The sequence below is a fragment of the Hemitrygon akajei genome, chromosome 5 (assembly GCF_048418815.1).
Source record: "Hemitrygon akajei chromosome 5, sHemAka1.3, whole genome shotgun sequence".
NCBI lineage: Eukaryota > Metazoa > Chordata > Chondrichthyes > Myliobatiformes > Dasyatidae > Hemitrygon > Hemitrygon akajei.
This window is the reverse complement of record NC_133128.1, coordinates 96,604,863-96,630,052: the sequence shown is the minus strand read 5'-3', so window position 1 is coordinate 96,630,052 and position 25,190 is coordinate 96,604,863. Positions and strand designations below refer to the sequence as shown.

Genomic DNA, 25,190 nt, shown 5'->3' with positions numbered 1-25,190 from the left:
CCCCTTATCTTGGAAACAATGTACTGAAACTAGAGGTGGTTCAAAGGAGGCTCAAGAAAAAGATTCCAAGATTGAATGGCTTGTCATATGAAGGGCCTTTGATGGCTCTGGGCCTGTGTTCATTGGAATTCAGAAGAATGAGGGGTGACCTCATTGAAACCTATCGAATGGTGAAAGGCCTTGATAGAGTGGATTTGGAGAGGATGCTTCCTATGTGGGAGAGTCTAAGACCAGAGGACACTGCCTCAGAATAGAGAGGCTTCATTTTAGAACAGAGATGAGGAGGAATTTCTTTAGCCAGAGAGTGGTGAATCTGTGGAATTCTTTGCCACAGACAGCTGTGAAGGCCAAGTCTTTTATGTATATTTTAGGCAAAGGTTGATAGAGTCTTGATTGGTCAGGGCATGAAGGGATATGTGGACAAAGCTGGAGATTGGGGCTGAGAGGGAAAATGGATCAGGCATGGGATGAAATGGCAGAACTGACTCAATGGGCCAAATGGCCTAATTCTGCTCCTATATCTTATGGTCTTAAGGGCTAACAAAGAAATTGAATAGAATCTTGAAAACACTACACACAAAGCCAGACAAGCAATATGCAAAAAACAAATTGCAAATACAAAAGCAAACAAATAATAACAGATCAGAAGTACATTTTTAAAGAGAAATCGCAGAGTGCAGATTGCAATGTTTTTAATTCAAAAGTATATCTAGTAGTTCTTTGACTTGCCTGCAGAATGTCACCATTTATTTCCAGCACCATCTGCTTTCGTTGGCAGGAGATTTCAAGTTTGATGACATGATGAGGAAAGTTGGTCAGATGGTAGGTTTCGTATACACTCAGTGGCTATTTTATTAGGTACACCTGTACACCATGTCATTAATGCAACTATCTAATCAGCCAATCATTTGGCAGTAACTGAATACATAAAAGCATGCAGACACGGTTAAGAGGTTCAGTTGTTGTTCAGACCAAACATCAGAATGGGGAAGAAATGTGAAAAAGACTTTGACCTTTGAATGATTGTTGGTTCCGGACAGGGTGGTTTGAGTAACTCAGAAACTGCTGATCTCCTGGGATTTTCACACACTCTAAAGTTTACAGAGAATTGTGCGATAAACAAAAATCATCCAGTAAGTGGCAGTTTTCTGGGCAAAAATCCATGAGAGAGGTCAGAGGAAATTGGTCAGACTAGTTCAAGCTGACAGAAAGACGACAGTAACTCAAATAACCAGGCGTTACAACAGTGGTGTGCAGAAGTGCATCTCTGAGCGCACAACACGTCGAATCTTGAAATGGATGGGCTACAGGAGCAGCACACTTGGAATGTACACTCATTTACCACTTTACTGGGCACAGGAGGTACTTAATAATGTGGCTACTGAGTGTATATTGGGGTTCTGATAAGGTTCATGTATGGTAGGTTGCTCTTGAAGGTTAAATTGCAGGGAGAGTTAGCAAACTACGTACAAAATTGGCTGTATAGTAGCTCAGAGCTTGGTATTTTCATTACTCCACCACTGGTAACATTGTTGTTTCATTGTTTGGTGCTTGCTCAGTAGATAGTGAACCAGACACTGTAGATGGAGCTAAGTAATCTCATAAATAGCAGGTCTAATCAAAGCCCTTCAGTCCTACCACAGTTATACAGCACAGATAAAGGTCCTTCCACGCACACGTCTGACATTACATCTGGCTCTTGAACTCAATCCTTCTACTAATGAAGACCAACACACCCTACATCATCTTTACCGTCCTATCAACTTCCATGGCAACTTTGAGTGATCTTTGGACTTGGACCCCCCCGAGTCCTCAATTTCTCAGCTGGCTACCCTCTATCTGTTTCCCCTGTACATCTCTATCAAGTCACCTTTCATCCTTCTTTCCAAAGCGAAAAGCCCTCCAAGTGTGGCATAACCGAAGTTTTATAGAATTGCAACATTACCTTCTGGTTTTTAAACTCAATCCCCTGACTGATGAAGACCAACATACTTCTACATCTTCTTAACTAGCCTATCAACTTGTACAGCAACTTTGAGAGATCTGTGGACATGAACCACAAGATTCCTCAGTTCCTCCATACTGCTAAGAATTCTGTCATTAACCTTGTACTCCATCTTCAAGTTCGCTCTTCAGAAGGGTATCACTTCACTCTTCTCCGGATTTAACTCCATCTGCCACTCCTCTGTTCAACTGTGCATCTTACCTGTATTCTGTTGTAACCCACGATAACCTCCTAAACTTGAAAACAGCTCCAACCTTTGTGTCACCTGCAAACTTAATAAATCTACCCCTCTACTTCCTCAGACAAGTTATATTACAGAACAAGAGTCCCAGAACAGATAGGTCTCTGCAGAACACCACTGGTCACTTATCACAACCACCCTCTGCCTTCTCTGGCTAAGCCAATTCCAAATCTACACAGCCAAGTTCCTCTGGATTCCATACCTCCTGATTTTCTGGATGAACTTACCACAGAGAACCCAAAGCCTTTGCTCTCTGCCTCATCAATTACTTTTGTCAGTCTTAGCTGCAGGTCCATGCTTTACCACTTGGTCGAGCTATTACCCAACAATGTGTAGAGACTACAGATGCTGGAATCTGGAGCCAAATACGAAAGAGCTTTCTGTAGGAACGTGGAGGATCAGGCAGCATCTATCAAATGAAATAAACAGTCAGTCTTTTGGGTGAATACAGAGAATTGCCTGGTTTTTCCCAATTCTCAAAAAGCGGAATAAATTTGAGTGAGGACCCATAAGATGTAGGAAAAGAATTAGGCCATTCGGAGCATTGAGTCTGCTCCGTAGTTCCATCATGGCTGATTTATTGTTCCTCTCAATCCCGTTCTCTGCTTTCTTCCCATAACCTTTGATGCCTTGATTACTGAAGAACCTCTGAACCTCAGTGACTTAGCCTCCACATCCGTTTGTGCCATTGAATTACACAGGTGGAGGGAACTCACTTCATTGGACATCTTTTCTCTGTGCACCATACCAGCTGGGATTGCCTAGTGGACTGCTACCTTAATTCCACTTCCCATTTCCACATCAACACATTTGTCCATGGCCTCTCCTCCTGACAAGTGAGGCTAGATGCTGATTATAGGAACAGCACCTTATATACCACCTTGATAGTCACCAACCCGATGGTATGAACATACAGTTAATTTCTCTAACTTCTGGTCATACCTGCCCCCATCATTTTCTCCTTTGTTCCACTGGCCCCCATCACCCCATCTCTTTCCCTTCAGCTGCCCTCTCGATCTACACATTGCTATCTTTGGTTCCGCTCCCCACCTTTCTTTAATTCCACAGTCCAATGTCCTTGCCATCAGATTCCATCTTTTTCACTTTCACCCATCCCCTCCCAACTTCTTGCATCATTCCTACTCGCACTTGGATCCACCTCTCACACCTCTTCCCCCACCCCCTCCCCACCTCCTTAAACTGGTTATCTCCCTCTCTTTCTTTCGTCTTGAGCCGAGACATTGACTGCCCGTTCCCCTCCATAGATACTACTTAACTCAGAGTTCCTCCAGCACCTTGTGTGTTGCTCAAATTCAAGCAGGTCCATCACTGCCCAAGCAGTCCATTCTTGATCGTCAGCAAAGTGATGGAAACAGTCACCATCATGAGAGGGTCAGTAACTTTAAATTCCTTTGCATTATCATATCAGAGAATCTGTCCTGGATCTAGCACATAAGTGCCATCACAAAGAAGGTAAGACAGCAATTCTACTTTCTTTGAAGTTTGCGTAGATTCAGCACGTCATCTAAAAAATTTAACAAGATGCACAGTGAAGAGTATCCTGACTGGTTGCTTCACAGCCTATATGGAAACACGAATTCTCAGTCCACAGAAAGTAGAGGATACCTTCAGTACACCACAGGCAAAGCCCTCCCCACCATTGAGCACATTTATTAGGAGCACTGCCACAAGAAAGCAGCCTCCATCATCAAGGGCCCCAAACGTCCAGACCATGCTCTCTTCTATTGGGTTGGGAGCCTTGGGTCCCACACCAAAGATTCAGTAACACTTATTACCCTTCAACCATCAGGCTCCTAAGCTGGCATGGATAATATAACTCACCACAACTCTGAACTGATTTCACAACCAATAGACTGACTTTCATGGACTTGACAACTTACAGTATCTTGTGGTGGTGTATAACATCATGAGGGGCAAAGAAACATGCAATGTTTGTTTGCCCAGGGTTGAGCATCAAGAACAAAGAACATAGACTTGTATGGTGAGAGTGGAAAGATTTAATAAGAACTTGAAGGCATTTTTTAATACAGGAGGTGATTTATATGTATATGGAATGAGCTTCCAAAGGAAATGGTTGAGACAGGTAGCGTAGTGCTTAGTGCAATGCTGTGGTATCTCAGGGCATTGGAGTTCAGACAAACAGGTTAGCAGGTTAATTGGTCATTGTAAATTGTCCTGTGATTTGGATTGGATGGCATCTGTTAGTCTCGCGAAACCGTGGATCTGTGCCTAGAAAGTCTTGCTTCAGCCTCTCCAGGGCACAGGCCTGGGGAAGGTTGTATGGAAGACCAGCAGTTGCCCAAGCAGCAAGTCTCCCCTCTCCATGCCACTGATGTTGTCCAAGGGAAGGGCAAGGGTCGATACAGCTTGGCACCAGTGACATCGCAGGAGTTGCCAGAGCGAGGTTGAAGGCAACGTTGGACTGCCTTAGTGACTCCAGCTCTGGATTTGTCCTCAGGGTTTTCTCCTGAAGCCTTGCCCATGAGTTGGAATGGACACAAGGCAGCGGAGGTTTGAAATCAGAGTTTTCCCTCTCTTAGATAGACTGCCTTCCCAGGCTGACGAGCTCCATCCACCCGAAGCACTGGTTTTAAGGCGCCAGGACCCGCCTTCGCCCCTTCTCCTGTCAGTAGAAACAGTTCTGCTGAGCTTAGAGGCTAAGCCACACGAGAAGGCCAGGAGTTGGACTTGGTTGTCAGAGGCCATTTGAGGCGCATGCCATGAGGAACACTTTTGGATACTGGGAGTTTGTCCCCACTACCACTCCTCGGCTTGACAACCTTGGAACCTGTGATTTAGGCTGGGGTTAAATAAGTGGTTTGCTGGGCAGTGTGGTTCATTAAACTGGAAGGGTCTATTCCATGCTCTATCTCTAAGTTTTAAAAAAACAACTTGTAAAAGACAGTACATGGAGAAGAAAGATTTAGAGGTATATGTGGCCAGCTTGGATGGGTATCTTGGTGGGCATGAACCAGATGTGCCAAAGGGTCTGTTGTGTGACCCGTCGAGTTCACAGATGTTGTCTGACCCATTGAGTCCCTCTAACACCTTGTTCGTATGATCAAACAATTTCTGGTCTTTTGAGCTAATTCCTGCTCAGAGGACCTTGTTTCAAATTGGCTCCTATACTTTACAACTGTGTCCATTTCTCGAATCTCCTCGTGGCTGACAAAGTGAAATGCCGTATGAACATATAGAGGAGGTTTCAGCTATTGCTCAATGGCAGTGCTTGCCCTGGCTCAGGAAATCCAGAAACTTGCCCACTAAATCTAGGCTGACACTCCAGTGCCAGGTTGAGAGAATGCTGCCTTAATATAGAGAATGGAACATTATAGCGTGCCACAGTACTTTGCCGACCTTATAACCTACTCCAAGATCAATCTGACCCTTTTTTTCCATTTAACCCTCAATTTTCCTTTCATCCATGATTTAATCTGAGTTTCTTAAACACCCCTGATGTATCTGCGTCAACCACCCTCTCTGGCAGCATGTTCCATGCACCCACCACTCTGTGAAAATTAAAAAAAGCTACCTCTGACAACCCCCTTATACGTACTTTCAATCACCTTAAAATTATGCCCCCTCTTATTTGCTATTCCTGCTCTGGGGAAAAATTCTTTGGCTATCCCCTCTATTTTTGCCTCTTACCATCTTGTACACCTCTGTCAAGTTACCTCTCAACCTCCTTTGCACCAAAGAGGAAATCCCTAGCTCACGCAACCTTTCCTCATGATATGTTCTCTGATCCAGGCGGCATCCTAGTAAATCTCTGTAGCCTCTAAAGCTTCCACGCCCTTTCTATAGTAAGGCAACCAGAACTGAACAGGTTTTATAGAGCTGCAACATTACCTCATGGTTTATTATTGACACTGAAACACAGCAAGAGTGAAAAGCCTAGCAGATCAGTCCATCACACAAGTGCATTCAGGTAGTACAGGAGCAAACAATAACAGAATGCAGAATACTGTTTACATACAGTGTGACAGAGTTGCGTGGCTATTTGCCTAATACTATTACAGTGCTGGCAACCTAGATTCAATTCTGCCACTGACTGTCAGGAGTTTGTACGTTCTGCATTAGTTTCCTCTCACATTCCAAAGACGCAGAGTTTAGTAGGTTAACTGGGTGTAATTGGGTGGCATGTGTTTGTTGGGCCAGAAGGGCCTGTTACTGTGCTGTATCTCTAAATAAATAAAAATAAAACATACTTCAGAGATGTTCAACTAGGGATGCACCTTTTCTGTCAGTGAAGGTAAAATAAATTCCCATGGCACTAATATGAAGACTGTTGTGAACGTTCTATGTTTCCTACTTTGCAGCAGTAAAAAGATTAGCTTTGTTTGGCACATGTACATTGAAATGGTGAAATGTGTGGTTTGTGTCAGTAGTGTTGGGTGGGGCAGCCTACTGGTGTTGCCATACTTTGGCACATAGAATGCTGGAGGAACATAGCAGGTGGGACACCATTCATGGAAAGAAATAAACAGTGGATGTTTCAGGCTAAAACCCTTAATCAGAATCCTCCTCCTTTTTGTTCTGCATTTCTTCCTAATTGCCAGCAAGACATGAATCATCTCAACCTCAGCACTCCCCTCTCCTTTTTGAACCTTGCCCCCTCTGACTGTACTGCTTGCCACTCGCCATTGAACCTGTGGACAAGGAGGGTGCTGTTGTAGTCTGATAGGCTGACTTCTACCTTGCTACGGCCAGGCAACAACTCTCAGCACCTCCTCTTACCTACGCCTTGAAAAAGACCCCGCTCCGGACCATCAAGTCATTGTCTCCTACACCATCACTGACCCATCAACTCTGAAGAACTCCCAGCCACTGCCACCAACCTCATAGTTGCCTTACCCCGCACTGCTCATTTCTACCTCCTACCCAAGATCCACAAACCTGACTGTCCTAGTAAGTCCATTGTCTCTGCCTGCTCCTGCCCCACTGAACTTGTGCCAACATACCTCCATTTTATTCCCCACTCCCCGGTTCAGACAATCTGCACTTCACATGTTCTTGATCTCTTCAACAACTCTCAGTTCCCTGGCCCTGATCATTTTCACCATGGTTGTGCAGTTCCTATGCACTTCTATCGGCCACCAAGAAGGCCGTAAAGCTCTCCACTTCTTTCTCCCCTCCACCACCACCCTCTACCTGTTGGTCTGGTCCTCTCAGCAATCAACAATTTCTCACTTGGCTCTGCCCACTTGGGGGGGGGGGGGGGGGAAGAGGGGGAATTCCGATGAAGGATCTCGGCCTGAAACGTTGACTGTTTCATACTTTCCCTAGATGCTGCCATGACCTGCTGAGTATCTCCAGCATTTGTATATGTTACTCTGGATTTCCAGTGTTTGTGTTTATAGCATGCCTGCAGCTTCTAACCGTAACCCATGCATCCTGGAATGTGGGAGGGAACTGGAGCACCAGGAGAAAACCCACACAGTCACGGGGAGAACGTACAAACTCCTTACAGACAGCAGTGTGAATCAAATCCTGACCTTATAGCTGGCATGCTGTGAAGTGTTGCACCAACTGCTCCACTGCAGTAATTACTGCGCCACGGTACTGTAGCGGTTAGTGCGACGGTATTGCAGCTCGGAGTGTCCGAGTTCGAAGTTCAGTTCCAGTGTGCTCTGTAAGAAGTTTGTGTGTCCTTCCTGTGAGCATATGGATTTCCTCCAGGTGCTCTGTTTTCCTCCCACAGACCAAAAACACATTGGTTAGTTGGTCATTGTAAATTGTCCTGTGATTAGGCAATGTTAAATAGCTGGGTTGATGGGCGGTGTGGTTTGTTGGACCAGAAGGGCCTAGTCATGGTTGACCATAGATAGATAGATAGATACTTTATTCATCCCCATGGGGAAATTCAACTTTTTTTTCCAATGTCCCATACACTTGTTGTAGTAAAACTAATTACATACAATACTTAACTCAGTAAAAAAAATATGATATGCATCTAAATCACTATCTCAAAAAGCATTAATAATAGCTTTTAAAAAGTTCTTAAGTCCTGGCGGTTGAATTGTAAAGCCTAATGGCATTGGGGAGTATTGACCTCTTCATCCTGTCTGAGGATGCATCCCCATGGTCTACATCATGCACAAGCCAGGCTAGTACAATCTGGAGAGCAATGTTGCCCAAGCAGCATGCTCCCTCTATCCATGTAGCTGTTGAATCCAAAGGAACAGCGGGATCTGATACAGTTTGGCACCTGTGGCGTCGCAGGAGTTATCAGTCAGCATTGAACTCAACATAGGACTGCCTCAGGGGCTCCAGATTTTTCCTCAGGGTCTACTCCCGAAGCCTTCCCCATGAGTGGGTACATCCGCAAGGCAGCAGAGGTTTGAGGTCAAAGTTTTCCATCACCCAGATGAGCTGCCAACCATAGCTGATGAACCCCATCTGCCTGAAGCAAATTGTTTTAAAGCACCAGTAAGCTGCCTTTGCCCCTTCTCCTATCAGTAGAAACAGTTCCCCTGAGTTTAGTACCATGCCACGTGTGAAGGTCAGGAGCTGGACTTTGTTGCAGAGGCTATTTGAAATGTATGCCATTGGGATCATTTACTGGGTAGTGAGAACTTATCACCAACCACACTCAGCTATGACAACCTTCAAAACCTTCAGACTGTATCTCTAAATTAAAAAATGCCATGAAATGTAAGGGAAATGACCTGAGGTTATAAAGGTGTTAAATAACTGCAAGGCTTTTGTGCAAGCAAAAAACACTTATTGTTTATTGTGCTTGGTCTCCGTGTGAAAGCACTGCTCATTGGCATTCACTCAGTGCAAACAACTTTTGCCTTTAAATAATGCAGCTCTGTAGGCCTAAAGAAAGTTGTTCTAGTTCAAGTTTATTGTCATCTGACTTTACAAAGATGCAGCCAAATGATACAATGTTCCTTCAGACTATGGTGCACCCACAAAACAACTATCATACATAGCACATAAACCAAAATATTAATATAAATAAGTTAATAAAATATAACTGAAAATGCGTGCAATGTGGAGCACTGGCAAACAATACAGTAAACAGCGCACTGTCCTTTTGACGAGACCTTGGTGTTGGCAAGATATTCATTTGTTGCAGCCTGGGGAAAGAAGCTGTTACCCAGTCTGGCAGTCCTAGTTATGATGCTCCTATGAGAGTAGTGGGTCCAAGAGATTGTGGGATGGGTGGTAGGGACCTTCAACGATGCTTTGGGCCCTCTGTCTACAACACTCCTGGTAAATGTCACAAATAGGGGGATGATCCTCTCGACAGTTTTTACTATCTGTTTGAATTTCTAGGATTCTGTTCTATCTGAATCAAACTTTTACCAATGTGTATATTTAATCAGCTAACAAATGAACAGAAACCAAATAACAGAATATTATAGATTGGTACAGCACTGTACAGGGCCTTTGGCCAATGATATTGTGCCAATCTTTTAACCTACTCTAAAATCAATCTAACACTTCCCTCCTCCATTGCACTCCATTTTTCTATCATTCGTGCTTATCTCACAGGCTGTTATATATCCCTAATGTACTGTCTCTACCACTACCCTTGGTAGCACTATCCACTCACTTACCATACTCTCTCCATGTGGGGGAATAAAAACAACTTCTGATAACCCTCCCTCACCTTTATTTTCCTCCAATCACCTTAAAATTATGCCTCCTTATCTTAGCCATTGTCACCCTGACGGAAAAAGTCTCTGGATGTCCACTCTAATCAGCTTGATATTCAATGTATCTTGTCATTTTAATTTCACTATTGAATGATTACCATTCAATCCATTTAGTTATTGCTGTCCCCTGCAGGAGAAATCCTGTCAGGCCTGTTTGCCCTTTCACTACCTCTGTGGAAATGATTTTCTCTTAAAATCCAGGCAACACACAAAAAAATGCTGGAGGAACTCAGCAGGACAGGTAGCATCTACAGAAATGAATAAATAGTTGAGGTTTTGGCCGAGACCCTTCATTGGGATTGGAAATAATGCAGAGAGATGTCAGAATAAGGTGGGGGAGGGGAAGGAGTACAAACTAAAAAGTGACAGGTGAGACTAGGTGGGGGGATCTTGTATGAAGGCAAAAGGAACTGCAGATGCCAGAGTCTGGAATGGAAAAAAAAGGGTGTTGGAAGAACTCTGAGGGTCAAGTAGCATCTGTGGAGGTAAAAGGCTGTGTTTTTGTTTAAGACCTTGTATCAGGTCTGAGATGACAGGGAATTTCTTTAATCGGATGGTGGTGAATCTGTGCAAGTCTTTGCCACAGATGGCTGTGGAGGCTTAGTCATTGGGTATGTTTAAAGTGAAGGTTCTTGATTAGTAAGGGCATCAAAGGTTGTGGGGAAAAGGGATGTGAGAGGGATAATTAGTCAGCCATGATGGATGGGCCGTATGGCCTAATTCTATTATGGAAGAGGAAAGATTACCAGTATACAGCAGTATAGCAGCAGGATAGATATCAGGTTTTACAGAGGGATCTCAATCTGTTGGGTAAGTGGGCTGAGGAATGGCAAATAGCATTGATTTCAGGTAAGTGCGAGGTTTTGCCTTATGAGAAAACAAATGAGGGTAAGACTTTCATAGTGAATGGCAGGCCCCTGTGTAGAACAGAAGATTCCTGAACATGGAGTTGTAGGTAGCAAGATGGTGAAGGTGTTTGGCACTCTGGCCTTCAGTCAGGGCACTGAGTAAAAAAGTTGTGATGTTATGTTGTAGTTGGTGATGTCACTTTTGGAATATTGTATTCAGTTGTGGTCACCCTGCTGCAGGAATGTTGCCATTAAGCTGGAAAGAGTGCAGAGGAGATTAATGACCCTGTTGATAGTTCAGGTGGGACTGAGTATAGCAGGCTGGGGACTTTTTTCATTAGAGAATGAGGGGTGACCATAGAGGTGTTTTAAAATTCCTGCATACATTAACCCTATCTATACACCTCATAAATTTTATACCTCTAACAAATTTCTTATAAAGGGTATAGGGTATAAAGTCCTAACCTATTCAACCTTTCCCTATAACTCAGGTCCTCAAGTCCCAGCAACATCCTTTGATTTATGATCAAAAACTCTCTTTATGACTCTCTCTCTACCTGGTACGTCACTTTTGAGGAATTATGAATCTGTCTTTTGGTTCTATTTGTTTTGTAGATCTACTATCTTTGCTCCTTCACAACAACAGTCTTGAACCACAGCCCCAAATTTGCACCAGTGTTTCTGGAATCCATCCAATCTTGTTCCTGTCTATCCTGTTTGAATCCATCATGGGCACTAGTTTCCTTAGCATCGAGGACACCTTCAAAATGCAATGCTCCAAAAGGGAGCTTTCAATCATCATTAAGGGACTCCATCAGCCAGGACGTGCTCTGTTCTCATTACTATCAGAGATGAGATTTAGACATTTTAGGAACAGCTTTTGGCCTCTGCCATCAGATTTCTGAATGAACAATGACCTAATGCAGGAACACTACTTCACTATTTTTGCAGAGCAAACACGAGGAAATCTGCAGATGCTGGAAATTCAAACAACAACACACACAAAATGCTGGTGGAACACAGCAGGCTAGGCAGCATCTATAAGGAGAAGCACTGTCTACGTTTCGGGCCGAGACCCTTCATCAGGACTAACCGAAAGGAAAGATAGTAAGAGATTTGAAAGTAGTGGGGGGAGGGGGAAATGCGAAATGATAGGAGAAGACCCATGCAGATCAGTCCATCACACAAGTGCATTCAGGTAGTACAGGAGCAAACAATAACAATGCAGAATACTGTTTACATACAGTGTGACAGAGTTGCGTGGCTATTTGCCTAATGCTATTACAGTGCTGGCAACCTAGATTCAATTCCGTCACTGACTGTCAGGAGTTTGTACGTTCTGCATTAGTTTCCTCTCACATTCCAAAGACGCAGAGTTTAGTAGGTTAACTGGGTGTAATTGGGTGGCATGTGTTTGTTGGGCCAGAAGGGCCTGTTACTGTGCTGTATCTCTAAATAAATAAAAATAAAACATACTTCAGAGATGTTCAACTAGGGATGCACCTTTTCGGTCAGTGAAGGTAAAATAAATTCCCATGGCACTAATATGAAGACTGTTGTGAACGTTCTATGTTTCCTACTTTGCAGCAGTAAAAAGATTAGCTTTGTTTGGCACATGTACATTGAAATGGTGAAATGTGTGGTTTGTGTCAGTAGTGTTGGGTGGGGCAGCCTACTGGTGTTGCCATACTTTGGCATATAGAATGCTGGAGGAACATAGCAGGTGGGACACCATTCATGGAAAGAAATAAACAGTGGATGTTTCAGGCTAAAACCCTTAATCAGAATCCTCCTCCTTTTTGTTCTGCATTTCTTCCTAATTGCCAGCAAGACATGAATCATCTCAACCTCAGCACTCCCCTCTCCTTTTTGAACCTTGCCCCCTCTGACTGTACTGCTTGCCACTCGCCATTGAACCTGTGGACAAGGAGGGTGCTGTTGTAGTCTGATAGGCTGACTTCTACTTTGCTACGGCCAGGCAACAACTCTCAGCACCTCCTCTTACCTACGCCTTGAAAAAGACCCCGCTCCGGACCATCGTCATTGTCTCCTACACCATCACTGACCCATCAACTCTGAAGATCTCCCAGCCACTGCCACCAACCTCATAGTTGCCTTACCCCGCACTGCTCCTTTCTACCTCCTACCCAAGATCCACAAACCTGACTGTCCTAGTAAGTCCATTGTCTCTGCCTGCTCCTGCCCCACTGAACTTGTGCCAACATACCTCCATTTTATTCCCCACTCCCCGGTTCAGACAATCTGCACTTCACATGTTCTTGATCTCTTCAACAACTCTCAGTTCCCTGGCCCTGATCATTTTCACCATGGTTGTGCAGTTCCTATGCACTTCTATCGGCCACCAAGAAGGCCGTAAAGCTCTCCACTTCTTTCTCCCCTCCACCACCACCCTCTACCTGTTGGTCTGGTCCTCTCAGCAATCAACAATTTCTCACTTGGCTCTGCCCACTTGGGGGGGGGGGGGGGGGGGGGGAGAGGAGGAATTCCGATGAAGGATCTCGGCCTGAAACGTTGACTGTTTCATACTTTCCCTAGATGCTGCCATGACCTGCTGAGTATCTCCAGCATTTGTATATGTTACTCTGGATTTCCAGTGTTTGTGTTTATAGCATGCCTGCAGCTTCTAACCGTAACCCGTGCATCCTGGAATGTGGGAGGGAACTGGAGCAACAGGAGGAAACCCACACAGTCACGGGGAGAACGTACAAACTCCTTACAGACAGCAGTGTGAATCAAATCCACCTTATAGCTGGCATGCTGTGAAGTGTTGCACCAACTGCTCCACTGCAGTAATTACTGCGCCACGGTACTGTAGCGGTTAGTGCGACGGTATTGCAGCTCGGAGTGTCCGAGTTCGAAGTTCAACTGTCAAATGCCCTTCGTTGATTTGAATTTAGTCCAGATTTGCCACTTCACCTGTGACGTGACTTTCTGGAGATTGAAGTGGACCTCTTGGAACTTCCTTAGTCACCAGACTTGAATGCCTCTGATCTGGCCCACAGCAGATTGTGAATCTCATGATTTATACAGGGTTTCTGATTCGGGGAGAATCTGAATGATCTTGTGGGGGCACACTCATCTACAGCTGTTCTACTAAAGTCTTTGATAACCATAGTGTATTCATTCAGAACCACAGATGAGTCCTTGAACATGGCCCAGTCCATTGACTCGAAGCAATCCCATAGTTGCTTCTCTGCCTCCTGCAACCACCTCTTTGTTGTCCTAATCTCTGGAGCCTTGCTCTTTAGCCTCTGCCTCTATGCAGGTAGAAGGACAGCCAGTGATCTGATTTACTGAACTGTGGCCTGTGCATGGAATGGTGGCGTTCCTTGGTGTAATACTGGTCTAGTGTGATGGGACCTCTGGTGTTGTTGCAAAGCAACAAAGTCCATGACATATGTCAGTGATAATAAACCTGATTCTGATTTGTGTCCTTACCACAATATTGCTGTGTCACTGATGTTGTATGTTATTATAATCAGTATAATTAATTGTTATTGCCTCTTTTTTCTCTCTTCAGCCTCTGATATAGGTGACTCCATTATCTCCCTCAAATATCCACGCCATTCTCCATTTCAATGGGATCCCACCTTACTGCTTCTATTCTGTCATTATCCAGTATCAGTTACTGAGTATATTCAAGATAGAGCTCGATAGAATATGGGGCTCGGCCATAATATAGAGTAGTGGATCACACATCAGGAATTTTCTCTTACCTGTTGTGCTCTTACATTCCTATTCTGCATCTCATTGGATAGAAGATTGGCTGACTGGCAGGGGGCAAAGAATCAAAGCAAAGAGGGCCTTTCCTGGTTGGCTGCTGGTGATTAGTGGCTAGTGGTGTTCCGCAGGAGTTGGTGTTGAGTCTGCTACTTTTTACATTGTGTGTATGTTGATGGAATTGATGGCTTTGTGGCCAAGTTTGTGAAAATACAAAGATAGATAGAGGGGCAGGTGGTGTTGAGGAAGCAGGGAGTCTACAGAAAGACGTGGATAGACTAGGAGAATGGGCAAAGAAGCAGCAAATGGAAAACAGTGTAGTGAAGATTGGTTGAAGGAATAAAGGCATAGACTATTTTCCAAAAGGAGTGAATTCCAAAATTGGAAGTACAAAGGGACTTGGGTGTTCTAGTGCAGGATTCCCTGAAGGGTGAGTCATTGGTAAGGAAGGTAAATGCAGTGTGAGCACTCATTTTGAGAGGACTAAAAGATAAAGGAGAAGGTTTGGATGCTTTATAAGGCATTAGACAGACCATATTTGAAGTATTGTGAGCAATTTTGTGCCTGTAAGAAAGAATTTACTGGCATTGGAGAAGGTCCAGAAGAGGTTCACAAGAATGATCCCAGAAATGAAAAGGTTAATGTTTGAGGAGCATTTGCTAGCTCTGTGCTTGTACTCGCTGGAGTTTAGAATGGGGTGGGGGGAGGTGATCTCATTGAAACCTACTGAATATTGAATGGTCTTGGTAGAGTAATGGGGAGAGTATGTTTCCAATCATGGGAGACTCATCAGCCAGAGAATGATGAATCTGTGTAATTCACTGCCACAGGTGGCTGTGAAGGCCAAGTTATTGGGTATATTTAAAGCAGAGGTTGATAAGTTCCTAATTAGTAAGAGCATCAAAAGTTACAGAAGGAATGCTGGACAATGGGGTTGAGAGGGAAAATAAATCAGCCGTGATCAAAGGGAGGAGCAAATGCAATGGGCTAAATGGTGGTCTAGTTCTGTTCCTATGTCTTATTGCCTTATATTTTCATTTGCAGAACTGATGGCAGAGGTGGGTACGATGGACCAGATGAGTACGTCAGACAGTTCATCAGACTCCAAGAGCTCTTCGTCCTCATCCACCTCCTCAAGCAGCGAAAGCTCCAGTGATTCTGAAGATGAGGCACACAAGGTGGCTCAGCCTCTACCTCCCACCTTGCCTTTTTCTCAAGTTTCCATGCCGTTAATGTCGACATCACTACCTCAGGATAACATGAAAAAAATGGAAGAAACTCTGAATACATTGCGTCAGTAACTTGCTATTATTCCTTTTAATTAACAGAATAATGTCTTCAAAAAAGGTCAGGGATGTGATCCTTATCAGAAAGTGGTGGATGCATGGAATGCCCTACGAGGGGTGGTGACAGAGGCAGATACATCAGAGACATTTGAGAGACTGGTAGATGAATGAATGAAAAAAGGAAGGCTATGTGGGAGGGAAGTGTTAGATTGATCTTTGAGTAGGTTAAAAGGTTGGCACAACGTTGTGGGTTGAAGGGCCTGTAGTGTTCTGTATTCTAAGAGAAACTGCAAGTCAAATTTCCACAGCTCCCTCTCCATTCTCACACCATTATTTACCAATGATGTTTGAAGCTGGAGGCAAAGACTGTTGAGGATCAGGTACATAGCACGCCATAACTTTGCCATTGTTGGCAAATAGGTAATCTTGTTGCCTCTGCTGCACAGTTTGCCAGAGTCTGAATTTTAGGTTCTGTCACGTATGCCATTGACGATCGTATAGGTGACTAACCGGTGGCATAACTAGATGTCAATGGAGTTAAAAATTGTAGGAGCATGCATCAGCCATTCATACCCCCACCCAAGCATCAATCAGACCTGTATGATCTGAGACCCAGCTTATGTACAATACTTGTATGTTGTCCCCAAAATTTCCTGATATCTCTTGATTAATGATACACTCAGTGGCCACATTTTAGGTACCTCCTGTACTTATTAAAATGGCAACAAAGTGTACGTACATGATTTTCTACTGCTGTAGCCCATCTACTTCAAGGTTCGACATGTGCATTCATTAATTCTGCACACTACTGTTGAAACACATGGTTCGTTGAGTTACTGTCACCTTCCTGTCAGTTTGAACCAGTTTGGTCATTTTCCTCTGACCTCTCTCATTCACAAAACATTTTTGCCCACAGAACTATAGCTCACTGAATATTTTTTTCTTGCACCATTCTTTGTAAACTCCAAGAGACTGTTGTGCATGAAAGCCCTAAGAGATAAGCAGGTTCTGAGATACTCTGTCTGGCACCAGCAATCATTCCAAGGTCAAAAATCATTTAGATCACATTTCTTCCACATTCTAAATATTTGGTATGAATAACTGAATCTCTTGATCATGTCTTCATGCTTTTATGCATTGAGTTGCTGCCACATGATTAGCTGATTAGATATTTACATTAATGTACAGCTGTACCTAATAAAGTGGGCACTTTAATGTCGGATCTAAATTTAATAACTGACAGGATTACATGCAATGTACCTGCATGGTTTTCTAGATAAATCCCTTAATGGCCTTTTTCTAATGTAGAGGTTATGATCCCAGATTCAGTCAGACGTGAGGTGGTGCCAGATTCCCTGAGGGTGGCTTTACTCTTGCTTCTGGTTGATCTCCAGCTCTCACAAAGGTGATGATTCGATTGCAGGGTTGAGCTTGTTTGCTAATACAGATTCTTAAGAAGATTGCTTCTACAAGGGTCGTGTCTCTGGTGGTATCGGTCATCTCCAATATAAATAGAAGTATGTCCACCACCACCCTTCCTGAAGTCAACAACCAACTCTTTTGTTTTGCTGACTTTGAGGAAAAAGTTGTTGTCATGACACCATGTCACTGGGTTCTCTGTCTCCTCTGGTTTCCAAGATTGATAAGGCAAAACTCGATGACAATGTTTGCCCGGCAATAACAACAAGATGTATGATTTGTAACCACCAAGTAATTAAGTTTCATGTGCTTGTTAATATTTATGAAGCAATAATGCAGAATGATCAGGAGTAAATGGTTGTAACACACACAAAATACTGGAGGAACTCAGCAGGCCAGGCAGCATCTGCAGGAAAAAGTACAGTCGACGTTTTGGGCCGAAACCCTTCATCAGACTGCACTCTTTTCCATAGATGCTGCCTGACCAGCTGAGCTCCTCCAGCATTTTGATTTCCACCATCTGCAGAATCTTTTGCATGTAAGGGTTTGTACATTCCGTTGTGACTGCCTGGGTTCCCATACTCCAAAGACATAGAACATAAGGGCTAGTGAGTTGTGGATGTGCTGTCTTGGCACCGAAAGCATGGCAAAACTTGAGGGCTGCCTCCAGCACATCCTCAGACTGTGTTGCTGGTTAATACAAACTACACATTTCACTCACTGTATGTTTTGATGTACATGGCCAGTAAAGCCAGTCTTTAAATGGGAGAAAAGCAGATTGACAGGATGGGAAGTAGGTAGTAAGGTGGTGTTTGCTGGGTGAAGGGGTATAGATACAACTGGCAGACTATGCAGGATTGAAATGGATTAAACTCAGTGCAAGATATGGTTAATTCTTTGAGGATTGAGACTATTGAGATGGCAGTTTTATTCAATGTGATACTTGTCAATTGTGGTCTACAATTGTGTAGACCACTTTTCCTGCCTTGTGAGCATACCTTCCTCAAAAGTAGACGTTGACTCAGAGATTAACCATTGCCTGAGTAGTGCTAGAGGAGCCTGTGGAAGAAAAAGGAATCGAGTCTTTGAGGACTGCAACCTACAGGTCCAAACAAAGCTTTTGGTCTACAGAGCAGTCATCCTTCCTACACTTACTATATGGAGCTAGTATGGACCAGCTACAGTAGGCACCTGAAAGCCCTGGAAAAGTACCAAAGAACCTTACAAAAGATTTTGAGGATCAGCTGGAAGGACAGACTCACTAACACCGGTGTAATGGAGAAGGCCAATATGAACAGCATCTCCAACACGATAAGGCAATACCAACTCTGATGGATAGGTCATGTCACCATAATGCCAAACTCAAGTCTCCCCAAACAGATCCTTTACTTCCAGTGGAAAGAAGGTCAGTAAGCCCCTGCTAGGCAAAAGAAACTCTTCAAAAATAACATCAAAATCATCCTGAAATAATTCAACATTACATCTAATAACAGGTAAGATATTGCACTCAGATGCATCTGAAGGAAATCTGTTCAAGAGGGAGCTGTGCAACACAACAGCAACTACCACTGTGCAGCAGAGAACAAGTGGCAGCTGTGAAAGGAGAGAATGAGACCCAACTACTTACTCAGGTCCATACTGCACCAGAATACAGAGCCTATCAAAAGGTTCACCCCCACCCTTAGAAGTTTTTATGTTTTATTGTTTTACAACATTTAATTTGGCTTTTTGACGCTGGTCAACAGAAAAAGACTCTTTTGTGTCAAAGTGAAAACAGCTCTCTATAAAATGATCTAAATTAATTACAAATATTTAAAGAATTAATGGCAAAAGTATTCACCCCCCCTTAATATAACACACCAAATCATCACTGCTGCAGCCATTTAGTTTTAGAAGTCACATAAGTAGTTAAATGCAGTCAAGGTGTTTCAATTGAGTGTAGTAAAAATACACCTATGTATGGAAGATTCTACTGCTGGTGAGTCAGTATCCTGGCAAAAACTACACCAAAAAAATACTCTAAGCTACTCTGTGAAAAAGTTATTGAAAAGCACAAGTCAGGAGATAGGTAAAAGCTGATTTCCAAGACACTGAATATTCCTTGGAGTACAGTTAAATTAATTATCAAGAAATGGAAAGAATATGGCACAGCTATGAATATGCCCAGAGCAGGCATTCCTCAAAAAGTGAATGACTGTTCAAGAAGGGAGTTAGCAAAGGAGGCCACCAAGAAACCTATGACAACTCCAGAGGAGTTACAAGCTTCAGAGGCTGAGATGGGAGAGACTGCATACACAACTGTTGCCCAGGTCCCTCACCAGTCACAGCTTTATGGGGGAGTGGCAAAGAGAAAGTCACTGTTGGGAAAAAAAAACATGAAATTTCAGCTTGACTATGCCACAAGACTCTGAAATCGGCTGGAAGAAGATTCAATGTCTAAAGAAACCAGAATTGAGCTTTTTGGCCATCAGACGAAATGCTATGTTTGGCATAAGCCAGACACTACACATCATCAAAAACATTCCATCTCTATTGTGAAGCATGGTAGTGGCTGCATCATGCTGTGGGGATCCTTCACTGAAGGCTTGTGAAGATAGAGGGTAAAATGAATGCAGCAAATACAGGGATATCCTGGAGGAAGACCTGATGCAGTCTGTAAGAGAATTGTGACTTAGGAGAAGGTTTGTTTTCCAGCAAGACAATGAACACAGCCAAAACTACACAGGCATGTCTTAAAAATGACAAAGTTAATGTCCTGAGTGGCCAAGTTAGAGTCCAGACCTCAATCCAATTGAGAATTTGTGGCTGGACTTGAAAAGGGCCGTTCATTCATGATCCCCATGCAATCTGACAGAGCTGGAGCAGTTTTGTAAAGAGTGGGGAAAAATTGCAGTGTCTAGAGTGCAAGGCTGTTAGAGACCTATCCACACAGACTCAAGCCTGTAACTGCTGCCAAGGGTGCATCTACTAAATACTGACTTGAAGGGGGTAAGTAATTATGCAATCAATTATTTTGTGTTTAATAATTGTAAAAAGTTTAGACCAATTTGTAGAAATTTATTTTTACTTTGACACAAATGAGTCTTTTCTGTTGGACCAGTGACAAAAAAGCCAAATAAAATCCACTGTGATTCAATGTTGTAAAACAATAAACCTGAAAACTTTCAAGGTGGGAGGAGGTAAATACTTTTTATAGGCACTGTATATTGATGTATACAGATGGGGGAGAGTGTTGTTAAATAAGGCAGTTTGCCTTCATTGGCTGAGGCATTAAGTTTCAGAGTCAGGAAGTCATGTTGCACTTTGGTTAGGCTGTACTTGGATTATTGTGTGCATTTCTGATTGTTCCAAAACAGGAAGGATATGGATGCTTCAGAGAGTGCAGAAGAGTTTCAACAGGATGTTGCTTGGATTAGAAGGCAGGTGCTATAAGGAGAGGTTCAAGAAACTTGGGTTGTTTTCTCTGGAGCAGAAGAGGCCAAAGGAAGATCTGATATGTTTATAAAATCTGAGGCTTAGGAAGGGTAGACAGTTGGTATATTTCTCCCCCAGAGTTGAAATGCCAAATTTTAAGGACATGCTTTTAGGTGATGGGAATGTTTATAGGAGATGTGCAGGACAAGGTTTTTACACAGAGAATGGTAGGTGCCTGGAGTGGGCTGCGAGGGTTAGTGGGTGGAAGCAGATAGGATAGTGGTGTTTAGGAGGCTGTTGGATAAACACATGAATGTACAGGGATATGGATCCTGTAGAGGTAGAAAAAAATTAGCTTAATTGAACACTGGTACGGCAACTGCTCTGCCTGAAACCGCAGTGAGTTGTGGACACAGCTCAGCCATCACGGACACCAGCCTGTCTATAATTCTTGCTACCTCAATAAAGCAGACTGCATAATCAAAGACCCCTCCCCCCACCCCAGACAGTCTCACTTCTGTCCCCTTTCATCAGTGAAGATACAAAAGCCTGAAAGCACATACCACCCAACTCAAGGACAACTTCTACCCCTCTAACAAGTCTTTAAATGGTTCCCCAGTATGATAAGGTGAACCCTTGACCTCCTAATTCACCTCATTATGATCTCTCACTTTATCTGCACTTTCTCCATAGCTGTTACACCTTTTCTGCACTTTGTTATTGTTTTACCTTGTTCTAGCTCAATGCACTGTGTAATGATTATGAACAGTATACACCAATACGTATCTCAGCACGCATTACAAATCTATACCTGTGATCAGCACAGATATTGCAGCTGATGAAACTGTTCCTGTGCTGCATTATGTTCTGGATATGAAAACAGGTCTGATTGAAATTATTTTGTAGATTCAGACTTATTTATCATAAGTACATCAAAACATACAGTGAAATTCTTACATGAAACATATGAAACATAATATAGGGTTGTAGTTTTTATCCTAGACCATTTGGTGGGGGCAAGCTTGTGTCTGAATTAGGCTGAATGAAATTGATGTTTCTTTTTAATTTTAAATCTTCAGGATGTGATCTGCAACTAAGTGAATCTGGAAGTGACAGCGATTGAATGGAAAGGGTATTGTTGTGCCAATACAAAGCAGAGGCAAAGCTTTGCAATATCACAAACATTTAGCAGCTGTTTACCTCTGAAAAGGAAATCGGGAACTTGCCTTTATAAGAAGAAAATGGGCTCTGTGTGTGTACGTGAGTTTACATGTGCATGCACGATCAGATAAATATATTTTTTTAAATCTGCTGAAAGGGAGTACCTTCTGTTGGAACTCTAAGAGTGCAAGTTGTCCAGTAAGTTGGAAGTATTCCTAATAATGTCAGTCCTATTCTTCTATCCACTGCCTTAATGGTCTTTGAAGAAATAATTGTCTCAACTCAATTATGTAGGCGTGTTCTTGCTGAAATCAGGGCATGGAAGTTTTGAATGAATATTTTATGGGTTCAAAGTTGGAAAGGAGGAATTTTATATTTAAATGGAAAAATCTTTTAAAATCCAAGTACAAGTCAATCTATTTTCACTCAATGTTATTCACAGGGAATTGACTAAGCAAAGCATTTTGGTTCTTCATCCTTATGAGGTTACCCACAAAGTTATTAGCATGTTTACACCTATATGAAAGGTATATTTTGTGAAATATTTAAATAAAGTGCCATAACTTTCTGTCCAGAATGCCACAAAATTGACAGTCAATTAATTTGGACAGTGGATATGCCTTTGAGGGCAAAAATGAGCTGACAGTATATGAAGCTTTCCTGCCAACTCTGAGGTGCGGATTGCTTAGAGTAGTGAGACTTGAGTGAAGGTGATGGTGTTGTGGATAAGAAGGAACCCTACCAGAGGTATAACATTGAAGAGTGGCCCCACAACAGTGTCTAGCCTCTGCTTGAATACAGTGACACTGCTTAGGCTCCTGTTGACTTGTTCTGGGTGGCACATTATGCCAACTTTATTTTTGCAGTGACTGCACTTGGTCCTGTTATGTGATTTACATGATAATAAAAATAGGATATGGAAGTTATTTCATCCTCAACATGCCACCCTTGCTACCAGCTCTCTTCATTGTGAGTTATGCAAATAAAAACCTTTTAATCCATATTGCTCCTCTTTCAAGCTAGATCTTGTTAAATAGGCTAACTATTTTATCCACATCGGCTTCATGGTCTCTCCTTTTGCAAGTGTAAAGGGAACAAATGGATTCTGTTGTAACTCGTTGTTGGATTATTGTCTCAAGACCAGACTTGTTTTCTTCCATTTAAAGAATATCATTGTGATGGTGAGAAATAAAATTCCTTTGCATTTGACTCAGACTTTTTTTTATCTAAGCAAAATAATCTGCAGGCGCTGGAATCCTGAGCAATACACACAAATGTGGGAAGAATTCAGCAGGTCACGGAGCATCTAAGGAGAGGAATAAACAATTGATGTTATGAGCTGAGATCCTTCAACAGGACCCCACCATAAGCCATACCTTCTTCTCATTACTTCTCATCAGAGAGGAGACTGAAGATACACATTCAACATATATTGTTATATAGGACCCTGGTCAAACCCACTTGGAGCATCGTACTCAGTTCTGGTCACCTCTCTACAGGAAGGATGTGGCAAGTATAGAAAGGGTACAGAGGAGATTTCAAAGATGTTGCCTGGATTGGGGAGCATGTCTTATGAGAATAGGATGAGTGAACTTGGCCTTTTCCCCTTGGAGTGATGGAGGATGAGAGGTGACCTGATAGAGGTGTATAAGATGATGAGAAGTATTGATTGTGTGGATAGTCAGAGGCTTTTTCCCAGAGCTGAAATGGCTAGCACGAGCAGGCATAGTAGGTTAGAGGAGATGTCAGGGGTAAGGTTTTTTACACACACAGAGTGGTGAGTACGTGGAATGGGCTACTGGTGACGGTGGTGGAGACGGTTACAATAGGGTCTTTTAAGAGACTCTCGGACCATTCAACTGGAGTGGCAATGACTGGCAAAGACCGAAGGGGAACTTTAGAAGGAAACCTGGCTGAAGTTTGTTGACATTGCGGACAGCTTCTGCAATACTGGGCCACATCAGCACGTAGACCCGGCCTGTGAAAATGTTTCTTAATACGGTCAAAACTTCTCTGTTTCCCCAGGTGGCCTGCCCAGGGAATAGAGTGACCCAACTCAAGTACAATTTCTCTAGCAGGTTTAGGTACCATTAGCTGCTTCGCTGACCCCTGCTGGTGGTACAGTATCCCATTTTAAATAAAATATCCATTTCCATTCATCAGTTCCACCTTTTCCCCTTCCTGAAAGTGTCGAACCTGCTTAAAATAAGGAGTTAGACTGACATCATTTTGTTGCATTGCCTGGAAGTCAGTTGGATTTTGAAACCCCAAAAGCTGGGGTGGGGGAGGGGGGGGGGTGTAGTTCAATGGATGAATTCACTTAAGTATTTTGAAACTTTTCCTGTCTTCTGGCTACGAGTTTTCCGATCCCTTCCAGGCTTAGTTTCAATTTAAGCATTATAAGAAGGAAGTTCACTGAGAGGCTGGGTAGATTGTTTGATGTCCTTGGCTTTTGCCCGGGTAAGGGCAACATTACAGACCTTACTTGGATGCAAAAGATCAAGAACAGGCAAATCCTGACCTAGCACCACCAGAAAGTGGAGATGATCAGCAACCCCTATGTTCAGGAGATAATTCTGGCCTTGCACTTTGATATAAACATCTGCTGTGGGATAAGGTTTTTCATCTTCATGTACACAACTGATGGGCACAGTCTCAATCATACACACAGTATGAGGAGGAATGAACAAGGGTCTGGTCACTGTCACTGTCAATATGTGCCTTTAACTCTCATCCATTTATTTCCACCATGACCTCTCTCTGTGATTGTTGTGGCTCCCTCTGACTTTAGGTCAACTCTTGGCACATAGCACATCTGGGTTAGTTTCACAAAATTCTTGGGGCAGACAAATTTAGTGTGTTCCTCTTCACCACACATGTAACAAATAAGTCTCTTGGAAGATATAGAAAATGAGTTAACTTCTGAAGATTTATCCTTTACACTCATCTCCTGACTGCGGGTTTATATTCAATGCTGGCCAGTCCATAGTAAATTGCAGGGGAGAGAAAACATTCCTCTCCTTAAAAAGATACGGCATAAATGAGGCAGCTCCAGAGAACACCCCTCTGGCTGTAGCAGAATGGCACAATCCTCATCTATTTAGGCTGGTGCAATGCAACAGCTCAGTCCTTTGCTCGGACGCTGGGGTTGGTGCATGTGTGAAAGTGGTTTGGAACTTGTTGAGGGAAAGAGAGTGGGGAAGGAGTGGGAATTGCTGGGAGGGGGTTGCCTGGGTCTGGTAATGGCAGACAAGGCAAGAGGAGGGGCTGAGGGAAAGAGAGTGGAGAGGGAGCGGGATAGGGATTTGGGATCAGAGGAAGGCAGCTGGGGAGAAATGGATTATTGTGAAGGGAGAAATAAAGGGAATAAGGAGATAGTGAGGGGAT

At 43.2% G+C, this 25,190-nt stretch overlaps 1 protein-coding gene across 1 annotated transcript in view; it reads left to right on the top strand.

The window, feature by feature from the left end:
* eaf2 (ELL associated factor 2) overlaps positions 1-23,018 on the top strand; it is a 63,151-nt gene extending 40,133 nt beyond the window's left edge. The window contains exons 5-6 of the mRNA XM_073046107.1: positions 15,568-15,816; positions 21,722-23,018. Coding sequence (XP_072902208.1) covers positions 15,568-15,816; positions 21,722-21,765 — 293 coding nt within the window. The 3' untranslated portion in view covers positions 21,766-23,018. The remainder of the gene's footprint in view (positions 1-15,567; positions 15,817-21,721) is intronic.
* Positions 23,019-25,190: the final 2,172 nt, after the last annotated feature.